General features: G+C 35.3%; 4 protein-coding genes across 13 annotated transcripts; 1 reads left to right on the forward strand and 3 right to left on the reverse strand.

The window, feature by feature from the left end:
* Positions 1 to 117: 117 nt before the first annotated feature.
* LOC147792051 (heavy metal-associated isoprenylated plant protein 35-like) lies at positions 118 to 1,885 on the reverse strand. The gene is made up of 3 exons (XM_087125254.1): positions 1,703 to 1,885; positions 1,502 to 1,577; positions 118 to 1,107 (listed from the first exon to the last, which is right to left on the reverse strand). The coding sequence occupies exons 1-3, from the start codon at positions 1,772 to 1,774 to the stop codon at positions 287 to 289; spliced, it is 969 nt and encodes a 322-aa protein (XP_086981380.1). The 5' UTR covers positions 1,775 to 1,885; the 3' UTR covers positions 118 to 286.
* Positions 1,886 to 3,709: 1,824 nt separating this feature from the next.
* LOC147792052 (ATP-dependent DNA helicase Q-like SIM) lies at positions 3,710 to 8,031 on the forward strand. Of its 7 annotated transcripts, none has more exons than XM_087125639.1 (9): positions 3,710 to 3,860; positions 4,247 to 4,799; positions 4,906 to 5,125; positions 5,215 to 5,325; positions 5,600 to 5,789; positions 6,041 to 6,377; positions 6,550 to 6,776; positions 7,155 to 7,211; positions 7,420 to 8,031. In XM_087125639.1, the coding sequence occupies exons 2-9, from the start codon at positions 4,415 to 4,417 to the stop codon at positions 7,420 to 7,422; spliced, it is 1,530 nt and encodes a 509-aa protein (XP_086981765.1). In that variant the 5' UTR covers positions 3,710 to 3,860; positions 4,247 to 4,414; the 3' UTR covers positions 7,423 to 8,031. The 7 variants fall into 7 exon arrangements, 6 of the variants coding, with proteins under 6 accessions (XP_086981765.1, XP_086981764.1, XP_086981760.1 ...); XM_087125638.1 differs by having other exon boundaries at positions 7,430 to 8,031; XM_087125634.1 differs by having other exon boundaries at positions 7,474 to 8,031.
* On the reverse strand, positions 7,560 to 13,870 carry RAD9 (cell cycle checkpoint control protein family). Of its 4 annotated transcripts, none has more exons than XM_087125640.1 (11): positions 13,635 to 13,869; positions 13,062 to 13,181; positions 12,872 to 12,980; positions 12,036 to 12,287; positions 11,777 to 11,889; positions 11,468 to 11,532; positions 10,633 to 10,883; positions 10,346 to 10,499; positions 9,513 to 9,553; positions 9,266 to 9,415; positions 7,560 to 7,699 (listed from the first exon to the last, which is right to left on the reverse strand). In XM_087125640.1, the coding sequence occupies exons 1-10, from the start codon at positions 13,737 to 13,739 to the stop codon at positions 9,270 to 9,272; spliced, it is 1,356 nt and encodes a 451-aa protein (XP_086981766.1). In that variant the 5' UTR covers positions 13,740 to 13,869; the 3' UTR covers positions 7,560 to 7,699; positions 9,266 to 9,269. The 4 variants fall into 4 exon arrangements, with proteins under 4 accessions (XP_086981766.1, XP_086981769.1, XP_086981767.1 ...); XM_087125643.1 differs by having other exon boundaries at positions 13,062 to 13,186; positions 13,635 to 13,857; XM_087125641.1 differs by having other exon boundaries at positions 7,610 to 7,749; positions 13,635 to 13,870.
* Positions 13,871 to 15,776: 1,906 nt separating this feature from the next.
* Positions 15,777 to 17,544, reverse strand: LOC111798488 (Heavy metal transport/detoxification superfamily protein). Its single transcript, XM_023681666.2, has 3 exons — positions 17,362 to 17,544; positions 17,161 to 17,236; positions 15,777 to 16,766 (listed from the first exon to the last, which is right to left on the reverse strand). The coding sequence occupies exons 1-3, from the start codon at positions 17,431 to 17,433 to the stop codon at positions 15,946 to 15,948; spliced, it is 969 nt and encodes a 322-aa protein (XP_023537434.1). The 5' UTR covers positions 17,434 to 17,544; the 3' UTR covers positions 15,777 to 15,945.
* Between the last annotated feature and the right edge of the window lie 1,131 nt (positions 17,545 to 18,675).

The following is an 18,675-nucleotide window of genomic DNA, read 5'->3' on the forward strand; positions in this document are numbered from 1 at the left end:
ACCTCAAATCATTATTTATCCGACTTTAATAATATAAAATAATTACAGTAAAAATTCAAATTTCATACCTTTAACGTGTAATATGATTTAAATAAACCTAATTTATTTATACACGACTTTTTTTTTTTTTTTTTTTTTTTTTTAATACGAGAGACTCGAGGATTCAGAACATACCATGATACCAAAAGAGAGATTTACGAAACTACCCCTCCACATACTCTACAAGTGGTTCGAGATTTTGCATCTACGGTGTTCAATATGGTAATTTGGGCGAACAAAAATTCTCTCACACGATTGAGCACCCATTTGGATTTTCATCGCTGAATATCTCGAGAGAATCGGACGGCTGTGATGAATATGGCTCGTAATCGGACGGCGGGATGTCAAACTCGTGTCGTACTCCAGGATGCACGTGCGCATAGGAATATTGCTGCGGCGTGGCATAATATGATTCGGGCTGGGGCTGAGAACATGTAGCGTATGCTGTACTGTACCGCACAGAATAAAGTGGGTGCGTAAAGGAATGTGGTGCGTATTGAGTCACGAAGTGACGTGGAGAGCTCTCGTTCGCTAGAATTGGAAGGGGGCCGGTTAGGGGTTGTGGACCGGGTTCTGGAAGACCCGGAGTTGGACCGGGCGGCGGTGCTCCGATCGCTGAAGCATCACCGGGAGCTTCACCGCCGGCATTGCCTCCGCCACCGCCACCGCTACTCTTCTTCTTCTTTTTCTTCTTCTTTTTTTTGCCTCCGCTGCCGCTGGTTTGGCCGTCGCCTACCGGAGCAGAACCAGGCTGCTTCGCTTGGCCACCACTGCCGTCGTCAGTGATTTTCCCGGCGGTGTCTCCAATTTTCGTCGGGTCCTGGACTTCTAATTTCACCTTTTCCTTTTCGTCTTCATGGCCGCTGCTTTCGTCGGAGCTTTCAGAGTCGCTTTGTTTCTCTTTCTTCTTCGATTTTCCTTTCTTTTTTCCCTTGGAATCGGAATTTTCCGGCCAGAGCTCCGCGTGCTTCCCTGTCTTCAACAATTTCTTTATCAAAGTTTCCGATTCGACGTTACCTTTCACAACTACTTTCTGTTGCCTCCAATCGATATCCGTTTCGTAAACTCCTGAAAGGTCACGTTCATCGTTAAGCAGATATTCTCGAATCCGTATTCCAGAGAAACAACGATAATCGATTTGAGAACAAAGAGAAAAATAGCGAGTTTCAAAGAGAGATAGAAAATTCTGACTGTTTCTATCGCCATTAGTTACAGAAATCAAGTTATCGACAAACGAATATGCCAAAAAGAGAAGAAATAACGAGTTCGAGTAGAGAAAGAGGATGCGGATTCATGAAATAGCCATAGCAGAATCATCAAAACTTGTTTCAATTTTCTCGGAAACAAAGATGCCTAGTACGCATTAATCTCAAAAGAGAAATCTCAGTACGGAACAAAAACACAGAACGAAAGAGAAAGATTCCATCAGCAAAATCAAAGAGGACGAAACATCGAAATCAACCTTCAACGTCCTTGAGAACTCGTTTAACTTTCCTCTTGCAGGCTTCGCAGTGGATCGAGACTTTCAAAATCCACGTCTGAGAGAATCAGAACAACAACAACAACAACAAAAAGAATTACAGAAGCGTCAAGCAAAATAGGGCATCTAGCGAAAGGTAGAAGAAGGAACTTTAGGAACTTTCAAAAACTAAGATGAATCTACCTTGTATACGAGAGGAGGTTCCGCGTGTTCTTCAATTTCTTTAAGCTCTGGCTTGGCTTCTGGTTCTGCCATTAAAGGCACTGGAGCTCTGAGGTCTGTTCTTGGGAGAGAGACGGTGAGAGAGATAAAGCGATATTGTAGAGAGGGAGATGCTTTCGAGGGTAATTTAAGTATTTTTTTTAAATAAATGGAGACGCCTTTGTAAGAAAGAATCGGTGAAAATATTTTGAAAATGTATATAATTACTAATTATTTAAAAAATAATAAGGGCTATTTTGCAAATATTTTTCGAGAAGGTATCATTTTTTATATTTTAAAATTTTCGTAGGGACTAATTAATCAATTCAAAAGTTTAAGGGTGTGACGGGTAAATAACAAATTTTGTAGGGTGTTGCATGCAATTTTTTTAATGGATTTCAAATTAATCGTAGTTGTTATATTACAAATTTAATCAGTTTTTGGAGTATGCATCATTAAACGCGTTTAATTTAGTTTTGAGAAACAACACATCGGATTTTTATTTTCGTTTGGTCCTTATATTTTGAAATATTACATTTTTACCTATGACTTTTGTAGTTTTGAAAAGGTAGCTAATTCCTTGGTCCATAATAAGGACTATTTTGCAAATATTTTTTTGAAAATAACTCATTTTTTATATTTTACAAATTTTATTAACAAAATCTAGGGACTAATTAATTAATCAATTTAAAAGTTTAAGGGTGTGATGGATAAATAACAAAGTTTGTAGGGGTTGCATGCAAATTTTTTAACATGTTTTAAAGTATTTTTTATATTAATTTCATCATTAAACACGTTTAATTTAGTTTTGAGAAAAATACGACATATCATTTACGGGTTTATATTTTCATTTGGTCCTTATAGTTTGAAATATTGCATTTTTACCTATGACTTTTGAGTTTAGTTTTTGAAAAGTAGCTAATTCCAATAAGGGCTATTTTGCAAATATTTTTTGAAAATGACTCATTTTTTATATTTTAAAATTTTCATAACAAAATATAGGGACTAATTAATCAATTTAAAAGTTTAAGGGTGTGATGGATAAATAACAAATTTTGTAGGGTGTTACATGCAATTTTTTTAACATATTTTAAATTAATCATAGTCGTTAAATTACAAATTTAATGAGTTTTGGAAGTATTTTTCAAATTAATTTCATCATTAAACGCGTTTAATTTAGTTTTGAGAAAAATACACATTATTTACGAGTTTAGATTTTCGTTTGGTCCTTATTATTTTGAAATACTGCATTTAAGGGCTATTTTGTAAATATATTTTTGAAAAGTACCCATTTTTTAATTTTCTAAAATTGCACAAATCACCCTCAAACTACATAGTAATTACACCATACGTGATAGTTACCGAATGAATTAAAAAGTTTATAACAAAATCTAAGGACTAATTAATCAATTTAAAAGTTAGAGGGTGTGAGGGTAAATAACAAACTTTATAGGGTGTTGCATGCAATTTCTTTTAACCCGTTTCAAATTAGCCCTACAAAAAATTATAGTTCAATTACAAATTAACCTGTGTTCGAAGCATTTTTTAAATTGATTTCATCGTTGGACGTCAAATTTAGTCATGAAAAAAACACATGACGTTTACGAACTTAAATTTTCATTTGGTCCTTATATTTTGAAATATTACATTTTTAGTCACGCCTTTTGAGTAATTTTTATTTAGTCCCTGCGTTTTAAATAAAAATGTAATATTGCATTATATTATAAACACGATTACCGTTGCCCAGCAACTATGACTCGTCTTCTCGACTTCTATGCCCACTGATATGTTAATAGAGTCATTTGTTTAATTAAAAAAACGTTAAAATTAATTTTTACAATTTTGGAAGTATTTATTAAAAATAGAAACTAATTAAATAAAAGCTAATTTTTAAATTAAAGGATAAAAAAAAATGTTTTGGAAATTAGAATAGAAATAGTAGTCTTAAAACGACGTCGTAAGAAGGATCTGATTTACAAGAGACGTCCAGGTTTAATTTTACCTGATCGGAACGCTTCCAAAATTTTGCCGCTACAAATCTTTTCGCGCGCGACAGTGTAGAACGTTGCTTCAATTTCCGATATCGGGAGGATTTCCGATCAAATCTCTCGCTATAATCCGTCATTCTTCGTTATAATCTGTACGTTGCATCGGATTGTCCTCTGAATCAGCTACTTTTTTTCAGTATGCTCTTAAATCTTTCGATGTTATTGCTAGTTACATTACATTTTACAAGCGTTTGCCTGCGTTCGTTATGTTTGATGATCCTGATTGTTTGTCACGAAAAGAATTAGGTTTATATGTTTTTTTTTTTTTTTTTCAAATTGTTTCAAGATTTTGTCAATAATTCGAGTTTAAAGAAACTGTCGGAAGGCTCAAAGAATGTGAATGTTATAATGATTGAATGGTAATGGTATAACTCTGCTGATTGCACAATTTGATTATGTCCTTACTTGGGCAATGTATTGTTTAATTTCAGTTGTAGATTGCCAATGAAATTTATATTTCTGCTGCTGAGTGTTTCAGATTGAAGTTTACAAGTGCCGGTGAAGTTTGAGTTTGAGTTCTACGCTGGATTTGATAAAGGGAACATGTCGTATAAATTGTGAAACATAGCCTTTCATGTTGCAACTTGATCATACATTATCTACAGCAAAGTAGGGTTGTAGGAGAGAAATCTCGGTAAAACTCACTATGCTTCAGCGAAGCGGAAAAAGAGCTCAGTCTTTGTTGGTTCCAATGCGACAGTCTAGCATTCTGGATCACTTTTCTCTAACCAATAGGGGTAAACGTAGTAAGACTGAAGCTGAACCAGTTCTTCCAATTTTCGAACCAGAAGTGTCCCATTATCCCGTGGAAGATACTCAGGAGCATCGAATATGTGACCTTCAAGCTGAATCAGATTCTTATCTGGTTGATTGGTCACAAGAACCAGATACCCTGTTGGATTGGGAGAAGAAGTTGAATAGGCTCCTGAAAAAGCATTTTGGCTATCCGTTCTTGAAAAAGTTCCAAAAGGAAGCTCTGGAAGCATGGTTAAACAACCAAGATTGTCTAGTTCTTGCTGCAACAGGATCTGGTATGACCTTGCTCGTTAGGTTCTCATTCCACTTTTACGTGCTTGAAATGTTAGTATTGCACTGGATGGAAGATAATCTCTTTTGCACTTTTTCATATTCTTTCAGGGAAATCTATCTGTTTTCAGCTCCCAGCTTTATTAACAGGCAAGGTGGTGGTTGTTATTTCGCCATTGATAAGCTTGATGCACGATCAATGCTTAAAACTTGCAAAGCATGGGGTTTCTGCCTGCTTTCTTGGGTCTGGGCAACCTGACAGTTCTGTGGAAAAGAAAGCAATGGGAGGGGCATATAGCATTATCTATGTTTGCCCAGAAACAGTTTTAAGGTAATTTTCACATAAAAATCAATGACCAATGTTGAAGAAATATTTTTTCTTTAGCAAATGTAATGAAAGATTAAATTTATGTTTTGCAGGTTGATTCAACCACTTCAAAAGCTAGCTGAAACTCGTGGAATTGCATTGTTTGCAATTGATGAAGTACACTGTGTTTCTAAATGGGGCCATGACTTCCGGCCAGACTACAGGTTCTCTTTTTCCTGAACTAGACAACTGGTTTATTTCCATTCCTCGTGTTTTCATCCATTTTGATCCCCTGTGGATTGTGTTTATCTTGCATCCACAAATAAGTTTTAATTGCATAATGTGTTTTGGGTCCGTTTTATTACCAACTTTTCAGTAAAAAGATTCCAAAATGATGCCCAAATTTAGAATAGTTTTCAATTTATGCCCCATTGCTTTTTAACATACAACTTTCTTAGCTTTTTTAAACTTACTATCATCATCACTTTGAAATTTCAGGCGTTTGTCTATTCTGCGAGAGAATTTCAGCTCTTCAACCCTAAAATTTTTGAGATTTGACGTGCCTTTGATGGCATTGACTGCAACTGCCACAGTTCAAGTTCGAGAAGACATTTTAAAGTCATTATGTATGTCAAAGGAAACAAAGATTATTCTAACTTCATTTTTCAGGCCAAATCTTCGCTTCTCCGTGAGTATTGCACTTCATTTTCAAAAATTTAAATTTTATCACTCATTCACCAGTTCATCTTAGCCCCTTTAATTTTTCTCCCAAGTAGAGGAAACTTGGATTTCCCATTCAAATTTGTCCATTTATTTTCTTTTAGCGATTACTATCTTACTGCTGTTTGTTTCTGCTTTGTTTAGTTTATATCACGAAATACAAACTATAATTCCTGTTTTCATTTCCAAATCCTATTTTTTTATTTCCTTTCTTTTCAGGTAAAACATAGTAAAACAACTTCACCATCCTCTTATAGGAAGGACTTCAGCGATCTTATAGACATGTATGCTGGAAATAGAAGATCTGGCAACAAGAAACAAACTATAATCTCTCACAAATTAGACAGTGTATTACATTGCTCAACTGACAATATTTTACGTGAGGCAGACAGAAAGTCTCCAGATGATGTGGAGGAGAGTGATGATTCTGACTCAGATAGAGATGATATAGATTCTGAAGAAGAATGTTTGCCAACCTCCTCATCAGGAAGGACAATGTCTGTTGAATACTTGGAAAACGAGGTTGATGTCTTTCAGAGTGTAGATGATTGGGATGGTACAGACATTACTGTATAAACTCTTGCCATTATACTGTATCTGAATTTTAGAAGCCCGTGACAATGAGTAATTGTGTAATGTATGGGCTTCAAAACAAGCATGAAAGGGCTTAATTTCTTACATGGTTATTTTTTTAGTTGTAATTATTATTATTTTTGAAAATTATGCAGTTGCATGTGGTGAGTTCTGCGGACAATTGCTTTGTGAGGACAGGGATGTCGATGCATCGTTGGAGGAGATTGATGTGCTGGATAAAGCAGAAGAAAGACTAAAAAGTTGTCGAGAGACTCTAGAACAAGGGCCAACTATTGTATACGTTCCTACTAGAAAAGAAACTTTGAGTATCTCAAAGTTTCTTTGTCAATCTGGTGTCAAGGCGGCTGCATACAATGCATCGGTACGTTCCCTATATACGGTGCCAAACTTGTGCTTATATCTGTCAAGTTTGTCGCATACTAATTTGTGACCCCCACTGTCCATTATATGTCCTGTGATCCCTTTGCATATAAAATTTATCAATTAAAAGTTTCTATGTTTTAGTTTTGTTTCTATTGTAGACTTTCATCCTTTTCATTTGAGACCATGTCAGGCTTGAAAGTGTTTTAGGCGCCATCTTTCCATGAGTTAATTTTCCATGCATCGCTAGCTGTTCATTTTTATGTGTGGCATCGTACTCCATTGCCCTTAGTTCTTGCCTAGAATTTATTATGGATGAATAATATTCTCTTACGAGCTATCGAAATAAAACTAAATGTGCTTTTCTATTTCTTTCCAGCTTCCAAAATCCCATTTAAGGACGGTTCACAAGGATTTTCACGATAACAATGTTGAGGTTTGTTTAATATAGGAACTTTCTTCTTTTTTTCCTTTTTTAAATTTCCTTCTCTACCTTTCTTTAACTCCCCAATTTTGTTTACATTTCCCCCTGTCATAGGCAAGTAAGCCGTTAGATTTCTACCTACCAATTTAAACATATGAATAGCGTTTAAGCAGAACATTTTTTCTTACTGCTATGTGCGGGTTACAACCGTTTTTCAAAGTGATATGCAGGTTTCAGTTAGCTTCTTCTGATACGAATATAGTTGACAATACAGTGTTCGAACCCTTTTGTACTTTTCTCTCAAGTATTATCAGTCATGCATGACATGGCCAACTCTGCAAAATCTAATGCACCCAATGATTAAGGCAAGGATGCACAAACCACCAGCTAAATGAGAGGGAGTTGAGGGAGTTGGCATCTTCTTCTCACGCCCAGGTTGATGTTACGCTACACTTCCATAGGACTGAGCCATCCGTGTTGGTGTCTTCTGAAGTCGGGCCCTGCATTTAACGTCGTACGAATTATGTTGTCGAATTGGTATGTGACTACCCTGTCAATATGCAGGCAGGCAGGCAGGCATGCATGCATGAGTAGAGTGTAGAAATCAGACAACTGGTTATGTGTGATATTGGTCAAACAGTACAAAATGTGATTCAATAATGCTGGAGAAATGGAAAATGGCCAACTACAAAAGAATTTGTTTAACCACCTATATAGTGGTCAATAAGGGTTATGTAAATAATAAAAGTTTTGGAACAAACAAAAACTCATAGTAGCCACCTACTTAGAATTTAATATCCAACTTTGACAACCAAATGTAGCAAGGTCTAAATTAGCTTGCTTTTTTCTTCTTGTCGGAGAGTTAAACTCTGCACAAACTGATACAGACATTCACATATATAAAATAATAAAATATTTTTAAAAAATACATTTGATTTAACCTCCTGTTTAACTGGTACCACGATCACGCTTGTCCAAAGCATGTTGCTTATGGCTGCATGATAGATGTCCTAGTCTTGCTTGATCGGGTCGGTTGACAAGGACGTCAACCAATTGAGTGGGGGAGGATGTCACGGTCATGCATGTCCAAGGCATGTTGTCAATGGCCACATGATAGATATTCCGGTCTTGCTTGTCCAAGACGTGTTGTCCATGGTTGCATGCCCATTTCAAACCCCTTTTACATGCTTTCATCCTAGATAGGTCTTTACCATTCCATATTGGGTCAGTATGAGGGTGTACGACCGATCTAAATTAGGTTTTTTTTTTCTTTTTCTTTTTCTTTTTTTTTTTCTAAAGAATTACATGTCCCTATAAAGACAAACTAAAAGAAAGGCTAACTAAATCTAGATTTACTAGATATTAGGTAATCTATCTAAATAAATCTCTAGTAATAGGTAATAGGTAATAGGTAATAGGTAATAGGTAATAGGTAACAAGACAAGATAAATCTATATAAATCTCTAATCACTAGTAACAATATAATAAGATTTAACTATTTCTATTATTTAATGGGATTACACAAATATTACCTAAATCAAGGTTTTTTTTCTCAATAAAAGTCGTGTATATAATAAAGGGTTTAGAGGGAATGAGTTCAGGTCGTAGTGACCACCTACCTACGATCTAGTATTCCATGAGTTACCTTCACCACCAAGTATAGCAGTGTCAAGCGTTGCCACATGATTAGTAGAGATTATAGAAAGAGCTCTCCAATTATAGATAAAAAGAGGGGAGAGAAAACATAAAAATAATCCTTAGGGAAAATACATCTGTTATGAGGGCTCGTGGTCTACCTTGATTAAGTGGTAAATAAGCTCAATCGCAATAGTTTTATTATGTAGTTGATAGGAAAGGTACATGTCACACCTCAAACAGTAGCATAGTTCAGCTAATTTCAAAACAAACAGGGACCATATTGCTAGACTTCCAACCAATAAGCAGAGTCAAACAAAAAATATATGTGATTGGAAGAAATTACGAGATAGGGCTCAACAATCTAATTAGGTTCATGAGCCAACAAAAAAGTAGATGCAACATGCAATTTAGACAAAAAAAAGAAATACCTTTCTAGTGTTCTTCATAGTATGGTGGAGTTGACTGAACACACAACTCGTTATCATCCCCATCATCGTTGTCATCATCCTCATCTTCTTCATCTACCCAGTTACTGGGATGATGTTGAGAAACGGCAGGACCGTTAATATCAGACCTCTCTGAAAGTATCGTGTAGCCCAATAAGAAAAAGTTACTGGCAGCAGGTGTAATAAGATATGATGGGTTAAGAAAAAGAATAATGAGGTATCTACTGACCTTGATGTTCTCTTCCTAGATCCCTTCCCACAGAATGGTCTCTACATTAAACAGTCAAGTTACTTAAGAACCACAAGTAAATATATCCGGAAAAAAAATATAATATTTGACGAACTAGAAGTTAGAAATGTTCTCTAAGGTGAGTACAGTAACAATGTATAAGTTACAACATAGTACAGTTTCTGTACGGTGAAGAGGAAAATGCCTCAACCTTATACTCGCCTAATATGCACACAGTGGTAACTCTACAGTCTTCCTTATTTTCAATTTGCTGTGTCTTATCAATGGTGAAACCGGTCCCATACTTCATTAATGTATTCCATACTTGACTCAATAATTGCCCACTTCTTTGGGTGTTTTATATTAGTTGTAAGATCTCTGTTTAAAAAAATGCAACATACAAGTTCATGCTTTTCTCAGTGTTCACTTCTTCCAAACAACAACGACAAGCAAGTACTATGTGAGGTATGAAGTACAACATTTTACGATAATAGCTAGTGAAAGGACAGTTTTCCGGCAAGGATGTCAGTATCCCGTTTCCAAAACCTAGTCCAGTCGAAAAAAAGAAAGAAATCTAGTCGGATAGGACTGAAGGCTCTAAATTATAGTTAGCTCCACATCACGTTCCAATACTATGAATATTCTTGATGAAAGGTAGATGTTCAATCCTACAGCAAAGATGGGGTCACCATACCCGATTTTATTAAGTAAACTAACATTCACATTGGTGTGAAATTCATTAGAATTGTAAGCGACATCACATACAAACAACACAACCAGATTATCACTTCAAAACTAATCGTTATGGAGACAAGTTGCATTGTAAAGGATACCTAGCACGATCGACAAGGTTATATCCCTGAGCGCACCCAGCTTTTGAAATCTGTACATTACTAATCCTTTGAATTTCCATCTGTTCAGAAGAACTCAAATTGCTCTGGCCTTGTACCTGCCCTTCAGCACCATTCCCACTTCTTGGTGCACTTCCTAAAAAAGGGTCGAAGGATGATTTTAAATACAAAACAGTTTCTTTATCGAATTTCTACTCAAATGAGAGAACCAAAGATATTGTGACAGGGTTATGAAAGGCCTAGGTTCAGGCATGGATAAAAACAGAGACCTGAGAGTTCAGACCATATTCTGGTATGATCAGATGGATGGCCAGAAACATTAGCTCCGGGCCCATCCTGCTGTGGTTGGGACCCAGCCCTGTGATCAGATTCACCCTGTCCAGTAGTAGCCTCTTGTGGTGGCTGTGATCGGCTTCCTGCATGGAGCTGTGATACTAACATGGTCGCAAGAACAAGTGTAGCATCAAAGTTTGTACCAGACCCATCATCTAGACCAAATTTTGGCGCCAATAGAATTGGCCTGCACATCCAAATACAAAATCCTATCATATTCAATAACAAAGTTTACTTTGTAGGAAAATTACTTGCACCATAAGAACAAGTGTAGCATCAAAATTAAATGACCAGGCTAGAGAAATTACTTTTTATATTTAGAAGAGGATGGACGTAATTCCTGTGGGAGCTAAGACAAATAATCCATGGACTACAAGAGTCAAAACTGTATATAACTTTCCTCCAGATCTACATGCCATTTAACATTTAACCATGTAGAAATTAATACACCTCGCAGTTCCATAAAATGAATCTCATTCAGGCACATCTTGTACATTTTTTTCCTTTTTGTGCTCTCATCTTTGTATTTCATTCAGAATCCTAGTTACCAAGTGCTAACCAGAAAGATGAACAAAATATTTTCATGCCTAAGTCAAGCGGTTAGAAGAGCAGAACTGGTATTTCAGCACCACTATGCCAATTAGAAGTCAGAGGACCTCAACAATTAAATGCTAAAAAGAATGCAAAAAAAAGGAAGCAAAATAAATAAAAATAAATAAAAATAAACAAAAAAAAAAAAAAGTCAGAGAACAAGAGACGTGCAATTCTTACTCCCCAGCTTTCTCAAAAAACAGATGGATGTCAACTTCACAGCCCTCGCAGAAAGAAAGAAATGCCTGAAATTTGATGATGAAAGTAGCTTAAAGAAAATTTCTAAGCCATGAGTATCAAAAAAGATAAGCTTAAATTAATTGTGCTTCCTAAATATAGCCCAAGATTGTAAAAATAATAATAACAACAATAATATCAACTCACCACAAAGCATATAGAAGAAAATGTTGGTAGTAATATCAGAAGAGCAGCATTCCAAAAAAAAAAAAAAAAAATTGAATTAATCCACAAGTGAGGTCCAACAAGTACCTTCAATTCTTTTACTCCAAATGTTATGTCTACCGGATCTCCACTGTGAGAATAATGGACAAACTCTTCCATAGGATCTATCCAGAGTTGAGTATGAAGCAGCGCGTCATTGTCTGCAGTTAAAGAATGGAGCATCACCTATATTTTGGTAGATCCATTGAATGTAACGAATTTTCAAGAGTCAACATCTCTAAGGAGTTGATTGGGGGGAAAATTTTAAGGTGAAATATATTAATTAATCTAGGCTTGTCATTATCACCTTTGGTTGGGTCTATATAACTTCGAAGCTCAACAGCCTTTCCTTCAATCTCAATTGCAGCTTCAGAAGGTAAGGAAGTTGGTTCTGTTGCAATAACAGTGATCTCCTGCAAGGATGACTGAAAATTAGAGAGTAATCGATTCAGATCTCGAGGTCTCACAACTAAGTCACTTGGGAACTGTCTCCTGTCAAGAGACAGGTGCTGTATGTCTGGCTCAACGTTGCAAGAAATGCAGTATGTTTTCTTTATTCCTGCAAGCCAGACAAGATTGATGTATTTAAAGGAAAATTTATCATGGAGCTATAAAACTATATGGTATTGAAAACACAAAATCATTTCGTAAGAACAATAATCCTTGTTGCATCACTTTTATGTAGGCCAATTTTAACAAGTTTAGGGTAATCTAGACCCTTGATAACCGGATGGATTGCAAACATGGAACACATTAATAGACATCATCATGGTCCATTTTCACCTTTGCATCACTTTGTTGCGCTTATTGGACATTGTTATAGATATATATACCAAAGGTCTCATTTATTGCCCCTCTATCTTTGAATATAACTACCAGCATAATTGCAGCACACGATGCAGTGATGTTTATGCTTAGCGTACATGATACTAAAAATATTAGATTTGCTTTAGTTGCACTCTTTAGTTGTAGTTCTCAGAGGATATATAATCAACCAATGTCAACATACTGGAACCATGTAAGTTAGTCGTCATTGTGTGACATTCTTAATTAGTAGGCATCTGTATCAATGAACATAGATCATTTAAACATGATTTTTAGATAAACGTGAGTACTCGTATAAACTATAAAAGGGCAGCTGACCATTGAAGCATTCCAAACTCCATTGTATTTTCAATGCATAAGTATCTGGTAACCGCACTCTCAGATGGTCTACGCTAGCAATGGATGTTCTAAGAACAGAGCAGACAGCCTGACATGGAATGTCATAATAAGTAAGCATAGGTGCTAAGGTACTGTTAGTGAATGCAATACAGCACAATATCATGCATACCTTCAAAAGAACACTGCATTGCACTTGATTACCAGAAATGGCATAAGTATCAAAGAACCCGGGCTCAAATGTTATAGCTTGATAGGCAGACCGTGATGCATTGAGGGTGTAAAAAGCCAACTGAACTTGAAAATAAAACAATCAGCTTTAAAATTGATCCTTACATATAATTTCCATACCAAAACAACTCAACAAGCTAAGCAAGCCTCAAGGTTTTAGCTACATCATTTCCATCTTATTTTACAAATTGACATAACAAAGTTCACTCAATTTTGGTTCCAGACAAAGGGCAGAGGAAAATTTGCATTTCTGTATAGAAGTTAATTTCGCTCAAAGATGCTAACCACGTTCTACATGCATAAATGGTCAATAAATTGGATATAAATTCACCGAACAATGCACTGTTTCCAGAATCGCTTGCACAATACAAATATCTCCGCCTAATTTTGAACTCATCAAAATTTAGCACTAAAATTAAGCTTACTGTTTCTTCAGATGCAAACGATGTGAGAATCTTTGACTAAACTATTCTAGGGAGGCAGAACTTGAGGAAAAAGGGAGAATATCGAGTACCTGCGATGGAGAAGCTTGGATGACGAGCTCGTTTCCGATGCGAGCAAGGCATGTGACTGAACGAGCGAAGGTCTTGAGAGCATTTCCGCTCAGACTAAACTCCATTGATCTCACTTTATCGGCTTCCGATGATCGAGTCCGAGAGAGAAATGGAATCGCACTGGTTCTGTATTGGCGGGAAGAAGGAAGAATACTGCGCGAAGTTTCGAGGTTCGTGAATCAAAATTGCTTTGTGAAATAAAAATAAAATAAAATAAAATCTTTGAAATTGGCATTTTAATTTTTACTCGTTTTAATTTTGACGTCACATTGTTTTATTTTTAATTATTTTAAAAAATATTATTTATTTAGCATACGTGTTACTAAATAATGTCCCGTAAAATTTAAATATTAAATATTCACATGTCATAATACATCAAAATATTTGTTACGGACTTCAAATATTTTTAATTTTTATAATAATAAACATGGTTGGGTCGTAACCCTATATTCATGTTTATCGAGTTGACCTAATAAAAAAATGTCAACCAAAAACCAAATTTTTTATTTTTAACTGTTTATTGAGTTGACTTGTCAGCCCTAAACCAATTTTTTTATTTTTAATCTCTCTCTCTAAGTTTTTTTTTTTTACTCTCCAGTACAATGTTATCCAGTTTGAGTATAAACTCTCATGACTTTGCCTTAGGTTTTCATAAGAGGCATCAAACCAATGAAGAGAGTATTATTTCATTGTAAAGTCACGATCATTCCCTAAATTAGCCGATGTGGGACTTTCATCAAACACCTCCCCTCGAACAAAGTACACATTCCCTTAATCGAGGCTCGACTTCTTTTCTTTTGGAGTCTTAGTCATTTTTTACTATGCCTTCAAGGATCCTCGACTCTTTTTTCTTTTGGAGTCTTTGTTCGACATTTGAGGATTCTATTGATATGACTAATTTAGGGCATGACTCTAATACCAGGTTAAGAATAAGAAATGGAAGTGAGATTGAAAGTCCAAAAAAACATAGGTGAGATAAAAAATCAGTAGGATCTGTCCAAATTTCATTAATGTTCACAACATTTAAACAAAATACAAACTACAAACTAAATATTGAAAATAAGATTAAATATTTTATTAACCGAATCGATATATATAATAAATAAAGGATGTCCTCAAATGAAGAATACGAATAAAAGCAAAGAGAATATTAAAAATAATATAAACTCTCTAGAAATTGAGGGGAAAAAAAGAAGAATATTAAAGGCAATTTTTGGTGGGTATTGTTCTTTATGCTTTTTTATTCTCTATCTTTATTTGATTTTTGTTAGTTTGTTGTTCTAAATTTTATCATTAGATATTGGTCACAAATCAAATCAAATATTGTGAAAAAGAAAAAGAAAGGGAAAACGCCGATGACCTTTAGAAAGTGTCGGGAACGTTATGTTATTTACGATATTAACCTTCATTGTCAATAGAATAATGTATGGCAAATTGACATTTTAAGGGTGTTTTGATAATAGACCACAAGAGGAATCATATTCGAGATAGAATAAGATAAACGAGACCGAAGCTCCTAGAAATTATAAGAAAAAATCATGGTATGATGTAATTAAATCATATTTAATGTCGTATGCATTTTTTTTTTAATATAACATCAACGAGATATCGAATCTACGACTTTTTTTTAATTTCAAATTAGTTTATTAGAGCTTTTAATTATTATTAAAATTAGAAAACCCTTCTTTGAGCCCTACGAGTACGTCTTCTTGTCACCTCTTATCGCGCTTATGCATCTTAATACGTACTCTGTCAGCCATTAACCGTTGTATTAGTAAATACATTTCACGAGCTTTGACACAAAGTTGTATAATATACATGTCTCGATGATTTAGTTCCCGTTTCAAAGTTTTTCAGTGTTATCGATTTAGTCGCATACCGATAAATGTTTAAATAATATTTAAAAATATTATATATACACATACATCTATTTATCTTTATTAAAAAAAATCATTATCTAGAGAATTTATCTGGTATATTACGTCACCTCAAATCATTATTTATCCGACTTTAATAATATAAAATAATTACAGTAAAAATTCAAATTTCATACCTTTAACGTGTAATATGATTTAAATAAACCTAATTTATTTATACACGACTTTTTTTTTTTTTTTTTTTTTTTTTTAATACGAGAGACTCGAGGATTCAGAACATACCATGATACCAAAAGAGAGATTTACGAAACTACCCCTCCACATACTCTACAAGTGGTTCGAGATTTTGCATCTACGGTGTTCAATATGGTAATTTGGGCGAACAAAAATTCTCTCACACGATTGAGCACCCATTTGGATTTTCATCGCTGAATATCTCGAGAGAATCGGACGGCTGTGATGAATATGGCTCGTAATCGGACGGCGGGATGTCAAACTCGTGTCGTACTCCAGGATGCACGTGCGCATAGGAATATTGCTGCGGCGTGGCATAATATGATTCGGGCTGGGGCTGAGAACATGTAGCGTATGCTGTACTGTACCGCACAGAATAAAGTGGGTGCGTAAAGGAATGTGGTGCGTATTGAGTCACGAAGTGACGTGGAGAGCTCTCGTTCGCTAGAATTGGAAGGGGGCCGGTTAGGGGTTGTGGACCGGGTTCTGGAAGACCCGGAGTTGGACCGGGCGGCGGTGCTCCGATCGCTGAAGCATCACCGGGAGCTTCACCGCCGGCATTGCCTCCGCCACCGCCACCGCTACTCTTCTTCTTCTTTTTCTTCTTCTTTTTTTTGCCTCCGCTGCCGCTGGTTTGGCCGTCGCCTACCGGAGCAGAACCAGGCTGCTTCGCTTGGCCACCACTGCCGTCGTCAGTGATTTTCCCGGCGGTGTCTCCAATTTTCGTCGGGTCCTGGACTTCTAATTTCACCTTTTCCTTTTCGTCTTCATGGCCGCTGCTTTCGTCGGAGCTTTCAGAGTCGCTTTGTTTCTCTTTCTTCTTCGATTTTCCTTTCTTTTTTCCCTTGGAATCGGAATTTTCCGGCCAGAGCTCCGCGTGCTTCCCTGTCTTCAACAATTTCTTTATCAAAGTTTCCGATTCGACGTTACCTTTCACAACTACTTTCTGTTGCCTCCAATCGATATCCGTTTCGTAAACTCCTGAAAGGTCACGTTCATCGTTAAGCAGATATTCTCGAATCCGTATTCCAGAGAAACAACGATAATCGATTTGAGAACAAAGAGAAAAATAGCGAGTTTCAAAGAGAGATAGAAAATTCTGACTGTTTCTATCGCCATTAGTTACAGAAATCAAGTTATCGACAAACGAATATGCCAAAAAGAGAAGAAATAACGAGTTCGAGTAGAGAAAGAGGATGCGGATTCATGAAATAGCCATAGCAGAATCATCAAAACTTGTTTCAATTTTCTCGGAAACAAAGATGCCTAGTACGCATTAATCTCAAAAGAGAAATCTCAGTACGGAACAAAAACACAGAACGAAAGAGAAAGATTCCATCAGCAAAATCAAAGAGGACGAAACATCGAAATCAACCTTCAACGTCCTTGAGAACTCGTTTAACTTTCCTCTTGCAGGCTTCGCAGTGGATCGAGACTTTCAAAATCCACGTCTGAGAGAATCAGAACAACAACAACAACAACAAAAAGAATTACAGAAGCGTCAAGCAAAATAGGGCATCTAGCGAAAGGTAGAAGAAGGAACTTTAGGAACTTTCAAAAACTAAGATGAATCTACCTTGTATACGAGAGGAGGTTCCGCGTGTTCTTCAATTTCTTTAAGCTCTGGCTTGGCTTCTGGTTCTGCCATTAAAGGCACTGGAGCTCTGAGGTCTGTTCTTGGGAGAGAGACGGTGAGAGAGATAAAGCGATATTGTAGAGAGGGAGATGCTTTCGAGGGTAATTTAAGTATTTTTTTTAAATAAATGGAGACGCCTTTGTAAGAAAGAATCGGTGAAAATATTTTGAAAATGTATATAATTACTAATTATTTAAAAAATAATAAGGGCTATTTTGCAAATATTTTTCGAGAAGGTATCATTTTTTATATTTTAAAATTTTCGTAGGGACTAATTAATCAATTCAAAAGTTTAAGGGTGTGACGGGTAAATAACAAATTTTGTAGGGTGTTGCATGCAATTTTTTTAATGGATTTCAAATTAATCGTAGTTGTTATATTACAAATTTAATCAGTTTTTGGAGTATGCATCATTAAACGCGTTTAATTTAGTTTTGAGAAACAACACATCGGATTTTTATTTTCGTTTGGTCCTTATATTTTGAAATATTACATTTTTACCTATGACTTTTGTAGTTTTGAAAAGGTAGCTAATTCCTTGGTCCATAATAAGGACTATTTTGCAAATATTTTTTTGAAAATAACTCATTTTTTATATTTTACAAATTTTATTAACAAAATCTAGGGACTAATTAATTAATCAATTTAAAAGTTTAAGGGTGTGATGGATAAATAACAAAGTTTGTAGGGGTTGCATGCAAATTTTTTAACATATTTTAAAGTATTTTTTATATTAATTTCATCATTAAACACGTTTAATTTAGTTTTGAGAAAAATACGACATATCATTTACGGGTTTATATTTTCATTTGGTCCTTATAGTTTGAAATATTGCATTTTTACCTATGACTTTTGAGTTTAGTTTTTGAAAAGTAGCTAATTCCAATAAGGGCTATTTTGCAAATATTTTTTGAAAATGACTCATTTTTTATATTTTAAAATTTTCATAACAAAATATAGGGACTAATTAATCAATTTAAAAGTTTAAGGGTGTGATGGATAAATAACAAATTTTGTAGGGTGTTACATGCAATTTTTTTAACATATTTTAAATTAATCATAGTCGTTAAATTACAAATTTAATGAGTTTTGGAAGTATTTTTCAAATTAATTTCATCATTAAACGCGTTTAATTTAGTTTTGAGAAAAATACACATTATTTACGAGTTTAGATTTTCGTTTGGTCCTTATTATTTTGAAATACTGCATTTAAGGGCTATTTTGTAAATATATTTTTGAAAAGTACCCATTTTT

Source organism: Cucurbita pepo, chromosome 7 (assembly GCF_057944985.1).
Source record: "Cucurbita pepo subsp. pepo isolate OVF chromosome 7, ASM5794498v1, whole genome shotgun sequence".
Taxonomy (NCBI): domain Eukaryota; kingdom Viridiplantae; phylum Streptophyta; class Magnoliopsida; order Cucurbitales; family Cucurbitaceae; genus Cucurbita; species Cucurbita pepo.